The 7,093-nt window shown below is 33.8% G+C and overlaps 1 protein-coding gene across 2 annotated transcripts; it reads right to left on the bottom strand.

Moving 5' to 3' along the window:
* Window positions 1–1,925: 1,925 nt before the first annotated feature.
* LOC108999099 (ankyrin repeat-containing protein ITN1-like) lies at window positions 1,926–6,710 on the bottom strand. 2 transcript variants are annotated; one of them, XM_035691629.1, is made up of 5 exons: window positions 6,550–6,710; window positions 5,579–6,112; window positions 4,935–5,087; window positions 2,944–3,389; window positions 1,926–2,834 (listed from the first exon to the last, which is right to left on the bottom strand). In XM_035691629.1, the coding sequence occupies exons 2-5, from the start codon at window positions 6,087–6,089 to the stop codon at window positions 2,172–2,174; spliced, it is 1,773 nt and encodes a 590-aa protein (XP_035547522.1). In that variant the 5' UTR covers window positions 6,090–6,112; window positions 6,550–6,710; the 3' UTR covers window positions 1,926–2,171. The 2 variants fall into 2 exon arrangements, with proteins under 2 accessions (XP_035547522.1, XP_035547521.1); XM_035691628.1 differs by having other exon boundaries at window positions 5,579–6,107; window positions 6,550–6,708.
* Window positions 6,711–7,093: the final 383 nt, after the last annotated feature.

The raw sequence follows: 7,093 nt of genomic DNA on the forward strand, positions 1-7,093 counted from the left end.
TTCAAATCAGTTTTTCTCAAGCCTCAAAAATCTCCTAAAAATATTCTAAGTATTATCTTCAAATAACAATATCCAAATCTGATTAATTAAGGAAAATATAAGTAACTACAACTACAAGTAGTGGTTGCAACTCTTTACTAGTTGGATATGAAGTACACGTACGATATACAACTCAGTAGATATACAACTAGTTGGATATATATATATATATATTATATCTCAGTAGATATCATGCTAGGATTTTGATGCAAATGGTACTTGAATATACAGCTAGCTGAATTTTTTCGGGATATAGATATAGCAGTATTTGCTATAATATGGTATATGCTATAGCATGGTAATTGGTAGATATATATATATTAATTCCATGCAGATTCAACATGATTAATGCACTTAATTAATTAAACCTATGCAGAACATGTTACAACAATCTCTATATAAGCTTCCCAACCTATGTCACTTCCTTCACCAATTAAGTCTTTTGAGTTTGACATAGTTCTCATCGCATTTGCCATCAACTCGTAACTAGAATGGCCAGACTTGGGAATAGGTGTATGAAATCAAGGGGGAAAAGAACTTGGACGTCAGCTTTAATTAGGCTAGTAGGTTAATCTAATTGATCCTTATTTGCATCAGCTTCTAATTGATTTGCTATAGTAACCACCAAAGCTAGTAGCTAGCTAGGAATTAAATAAATGTTTTCTATTGGCTAATACAGTTAAGTACATGATTTTTTCAGATAACTATGAGACAACATGCTTTGTGACTCAAGAGGCATTATAGAATGTAAAGAATGGAGATTGTCTGGAGAACACATTACTGCAACATGTGTTTGTTGAAGTAATGTGTCTATATGTCCCAAAAGTATAATACATATAGTTGGGACAAGGATTTATAATTCCCTCCTGTACTTGGTTTTTATTTGCAAACATCACTATATTTTCATGGCCTTGATTGACTGGTTAACCCAGTGGAAAAATTGTAAATTACTATATTAATTATGTATAATATGTTGGTTATCTTAATTTTTGGTTGGATTAATTTGATATGGTATTGGTTTTACTTGTTGATGGTCTGTTGAGTTGAAAGAGGTTCAATACAAGCCTGTTTGGGGATTGTTAATTTGTGGGATAATTGTAGGAAACATATATTTTTTCTACTAGCAGATTTTGGTGATGATAAACTTTTTAAGAAGAGCTGATGTGGTCACAAATAGATTTTTTGCACAATACTATTTTCCATGACTAATGTTTATGGAAAATCTATCTTTTTTGACTAATGATTTTGGTGGAAACTGACTTTTATCGATGGTCCAAGCACACCTGATGATTGGTGCGAAATAGTAATTTCCACCAAAAGTTGAAAAAATTCTTTTGCCATGATTTAATGAAAGTGGAAAAAAGTGGAGATCACTTTGCCACGAGGAAGCTTCATGGGCAATCAATATTGCCAATCACTAAAGTTCCTAAGAAATGCTCTTTTCCGACCAATATATACAGTGGAAATACTAATTTCCACCACCAAAATTCATCATCTAAAAAAATCTATTGTCATGAATTACTTGGTGAGTAAAAACATTAAGACACCTCTTTTGCCATGAAGAAAATTCATGTAGACAGAATTTTTGCCACAAACTTCTTCAATGGAGAACGGTATTATTTCTCACCACAACCTTTCTCGCCAATGATGTCATGACAAAAAGATGGATTTTCCTATGAACTATGGTTTTGGTGGATAAATGCTCTTTCCTCACCATTTATATGCCACGAGTCTCCCATGAGACAAATTGATGGGAAAACTTTTTTTCTACTAAGCATGCACTTTTTCCGACTACAATCCCTCTCAAGAAAAAGCAGTATTTGTTGTATTGATTAAGATTATGCCATGGGTAATACAAATGGGTTAGTTTCTTCTGCCATTGTGACTGATTAAGATTATAATACAACATATTTAATATATATAATATGACAAACACCATTTATAGAATTATCATACATAACGAGTCCTAGTAACCTTGGGTTTTACAAATTAACAAAAGCACAACCAGAAACACACACACACACACACACATATATATATATATATATGCACACATGTACACACGAAAAGCCAACATTCCTAGCTAATTAATGAAGACCAAACTGAAGCCTTGATAGGAATTTGGTCAAATTTCATGACTGGTTGTAGATCTTTCCCCAACAGGCTAGCCAGTGTGCTTGCTTGGAAAGCCTATTCTGTGACCGGAAAAGGAGCCAATTAGAACAAAATGCTGAGTAGAATATATCAACCCAAAGGCCATGTTGTAGGATAACAAACAAACTAATTGGGACAGCGGGTGCCGCAACAAGTATACTGATCAGAACACTACTTGTTTTGGATTTAAAGACCAAAAAACAAGCTGCAGTGAAGGCAATCAACATGCCTACTATTGAGATTAAAAGCGTAGCGAGTCCCAACGCTAACCAACAAGGTAATGATATAAGGAAATCGTTTGTCGTGTAGCGTGACGTGAGAATTGACAAGAAAACTAATATTGAAGCTGAAGAGAATAACATTGCTACTGCATCTGATACGAAGAATACCATAAACCAGTTGCTTTCCAGAAATATAGGAATGCCTTCTTGATTGTTGCCACCCGGTATAATGAAAGCAGATGGAAAAACCACGGTGGCAATCAGTGTTGCCACGAGCATGCAAGATTTTGCCGTGACCTTCATCCACTTTTCACCATTTTTATGTAGTTTTTTATGGGTCTCCACAAATATATCCTTAGGTGTTTTGTTTTCTTCATTCGTCTCGTCCACAGATGACTTCGGCACGATCTTTTCTATCTCCTGCAATAACCAATTACCTATGAATTCAAAAATATCAAAAAGGGAGACCATGCATTAATACGTACATGTACGTACAACGAGAAGAAAATTAAGAAGTTGACTTACGTACTTGAAACCACAACAACTCTCGTTGCATTTGAAGGGCTGCTCCTGATACGATATTTAGTCGATCTTGAGAAGGCAATTCACTAGCTAAGTGCAGCATCATGTTCTTTTCTTCTTTGGTTTTAATGGTCCCAAGGTTGTCCTTCATAACACCTATCTCATATATTAAATTAAAAACTCGCACTTGTCGATATTTAATAGCAACGTGAAATAAAGTTCCATTTTCGTCATCTCGTTGCCATATGAGTTCGGGATAAGAGCGAATAAGTATAATTAGAAATTCAACGTTCCCTACTCTTGCAGCTTCAACAACTAGTTTCTTATGATGTTGAAGCATATCAGGTGGCGAGAAATCAAATTTGTCGTCTCCAAGCTTTTTGAAAAGGCAGCAAACTAATTGATGGGCTGATGCTTGCATCAAAGCTTTGTTGCAGAAGCGACCTCTGAAGCCTAATTAGGATTAAGAGATATAGATCAAGATCGTTTGGTTAAAAAGAAATATTAATTCTATATATATGCCATATATAGGAATATGAATTAAATGATTAAATTCACATTTTCCTGAGTTAATTATATATGCTCGATTAATTAGCATTCTGTGTCAAATTTTGCATGTCTAGTATATATATATATGGGTCCTGACTTCAATGCAAATATTAGCAGTACTTTAGTTCTTAATATAATATGGCCTCCTATCTACTTCCCAATTATGCCACGTACGTGGGGTATTAAACTATGCATCATGAACAGCAAAATATGAGATAACTTCCTATTGGCAGCAGCCGTCTACCACGAAGAAGGCACTCATGATCTCTATGCATGAACAACAAAATATGAGCGAGATGAACCGTCAGTAGGAGAAGCACAAGCAGCCCTTCTAGGTCAAGGAAGCTCAAGCCAAGGGAATCAAGGAACACATGATTCTAGAAGGCGCGACTCGCTTGACGTTTTAAGTACTGCCACTAATTTCAGCTTTGTGACAGTACACTAATGGATCGGCCCAATAATCAAGGATATTGTTGATAGATTAAAAGGAGTTGCATCTTGGTTAGAACTGGGCTCAAAAAGTTCAGAGAAGTGCCAATTTCGCTGCGCACGCCTGTTGGACTGCTTACTAGCTTGGACATGATAAAGATCATTCCCATGAGACTCCCTGGCCATCACAACTACATCCCTCCTGACTTTCTTAATTTTTTGTTCCCTTTTATCCATAAAAAAGAAAAAAATCTGATATGCTCTTGGATCTATTTGTACAAAGGAAACAATAAGTATTAGAATTGTTTAAGACATTTCAAATTCAAAATAGCTAATTATCAAATTAGATATCATCTAAAGAATATTTAATAAGATGAAGTGAGACTACTTTGTCATTCCAAGGTGTCAAATTGTTATTATTGTAATAAAACAATTGGCTGGAACTAATTGGTACAAAGTGTCAATTTCATAACCTAAACTATTAAAAAAACGCAGTACTTCTTCACACATTTAAGGCCGGACATAACGTGGTAAATTTATATGCTTGGTTAATGAATAAATTCCTCCAGTCCTCCAGTTATAAATATATATACACATGCATAGATACATACATGCATGCATACATCAAAAATACTATATACAATCACTTTTGCGTACTCCTTGCTCACTCTATTAATTAATGTGATTGGCTACACGCATCACTTTTTTTTAACATAAAATAATTTATTTGGTCAATTACATCAATGGAGTTCGCACTGAATATGCAAAAGTGACTATATGTAACAAAACTCTACAAACATACACACACATACATACATATATATATATATATCTATAGTCACACACAAATTATAAATAGTTATTAGTTTGGGTTTGAATTATAACCTAACAGGAGTACTTTAATAGCATATGTATGTATGTATATATGTATGTATGTATGTATACATATGTGTGTATATATACACACACACGTACACAAGTAAATTAGACGTTATTAGTTTGGGTTGGAAATAAACTAACAGGAGTTTAAGCATCTTTCCCATACTGATGGCTGACTTTTGCTGCCAATTTTTTCCGAAGGTTTTCTGGCCAACATTTCCAATGCTTCCCAAAGAAGATCCTTATTTCCAGGTGCTAACTTTAGTTCAGTAGCCAGAATTTTGTGTGCCGTATCTGTTCATAAAATTCAAATTAATATGACCATTTACTTATATATATATATATATATATATATATATATACACACACACACACATACGGAAAGTCTTGTGAAATCTCTATGAAATAATTTTTAAGAATTAAAACTTCATGATCATGAGGTCAAACAAAAGGTAATGGGTATTGTAAATAATTTTTTCATTGTTATTCACTACAAGAAAAACGAGCTTTTATGACCATTTAATTGTGGGAAAAAAAAAATATTTATGATCAAAACAGACTCATTTTAGTTGTAAATAGTCATTTCGTTGAAATAAAAAATCACAAATAAACAGTTTTATTGTAGTGATTTAGCCTATTTTAAGTAACTACCACATGCATTTAATTGGTTGATCTATGAAGTTATTTAAAATATGTCATGTTACAAGATTAATATCATTAATGTTCATCATTAATAGTCTCAAACTGATGATTCCAAGTATTGATGCGTAGGACGTACAACATACCATACAAATTACTGGAAATAGTAGCCTTAAGGAGCTCAGTGCGATCCGCAGAAGTCAAATCTTGAATAGGAGTCTTAGAGTACAAGTACGACACCATGTCTCTATTTCCAGTCACTATTGCCGCGTAAAGTGGTAAATCTTGGATGTAGCCCTTGAGGTGACTGGGGAGTATCGATGGTAGATTTTTGTTATGTTTCACCATCACCTTTGCAATTGTTACGATTCCTGATTGAGCGGCAAAATAAAGGGCTGTGGTCCTGCCATCATTGGATTTCAATGCTAATTGTTCCGACGTCATCAATCCCACGAGATTTTTTACAAAACGTGTACGTTTTGCAGCTACAGAAAAATGAAGAGCTGTATCTTGGTCTTTTGTTATGGCGGCTCCAAGGCAGTTTGAATGGGTCTCAATAAAATGTTTAGCAGCATTCCAGTCATCTTCTAGGATAGCTCGGCGGAGAGGAGCATAAATGGCAGGAGATTGAGATGATGAGCTATCACCCTCTTCCATTTTTTCCTTTGATCTTTTCTAAGCTTATTGAAAATTAGAAGAATTAATAGGATATTACGTATGTATGCATGTATGCATGCATGAGATGCTTAGTAATTAGGAGAATAGATAGACAATATATATATGGGTGACGATTGCGTTAAAAGTAAATAAATAAATTATAAAAATCTCTGAAACATAAATTAATTTTCTGTTTGGAAATATATTCATGGGTGCATGCGATATTATTGGTGATGATTTTTGAGCCAATATAATTAGCAGGACAACCGAAACTGCTAAATTAACCTTGGCTCTAAAGAATTTTTGAAACAGATCAATATTTACTTAAATATGGATTGTTGCAGAAAGTTAAAGAAAAGAAATCGGAGGCATCATGATCACGCATGAGATCTAGATCAAGAGCCAGCTATTCATATGTGCTGAAGATTTAATATTCGAGGTGGTGAACATTAACACTTACAGCTTCTATTCTAGGCGCAGTTAGAAATTCCTGATCAGCTTCTCTATTCTCGGTGATCAACGTTTTTGACACCCTCAACCTTGGACGAGACTAGTTTTGCTACAAAGCGGATTAGATTTATAGATCCACGTCCAGCATCATCTAGTCATGATCATGATAAATCAGCTGCTACGTCTGCCATGCAGATGCATGACAGTTAGACGTAGCAGCTGATTTATCATCTAGTAATAATAATTAAGTCTAGACACTATATTGTCCAAATTAAGATGCAGAAGAAAACACTTTAATTGATTCTTTAACCCAAGGCCCTTCAATAATATATTACTAATTTTTTTGAATTTATTTAAGTTTTTTGTTTGAAATGAGATTTATGAATTCAAAAGATAATAATATTTTATAAAAAAAGTACTTGTGAAAAAAAATTGTAAAATAAGTTTCATTTCTCTTTATAAAAAAAAAATGGAGTTGTGATATAATTTTAAAAAGAAAAAAAAAAGAGTTGTGAATGATTGTTTGATTTTTTTCGATCATAAGAGTATTGGTA

The sequence above is a fragment of the Juglans regia genome, chromosome 7, assembly GCF_001411555.2.
Source record: "Juglans regia cultivar Chandler chromosome 7, Walnut 2.0, whole genome shotgun sequence".
Classification (NCBI taxonomy): Eukaryota; Viridiplantae; Streptophyta; class Magnoliopsida; order Fagales; family Juglandaceae; genus Juglans; species Juglans regia.

What these genes read in the sequence shown, in the direction of transcription:
- LOC108999099 (XM_035691629.1), bottom strand. Translation starts at nt 6,089, where the DNA reads ATGGAAGAGGGTGATAGCTCATCATCTCAATCTCCTGCCATTTATGCT. An exon ending in TATTTCCAGTAATTTGTATG is followed by an intron (nt 5,088 to 5,578) that starts GTATGTTGTACG and finishes TTTTATGAACAG; the next exon opens with ATACGGCACACAAAATTCTG. An exon ending in GAGAGTTGTTGTGGTTTCAA is followed by an intron (nt 2,835 to 2,943) that starts GTACGTAAGTCA and finishes TGGTTATTGCAG; the next exon opens with GAGATAGAAAAGATCGTGCC.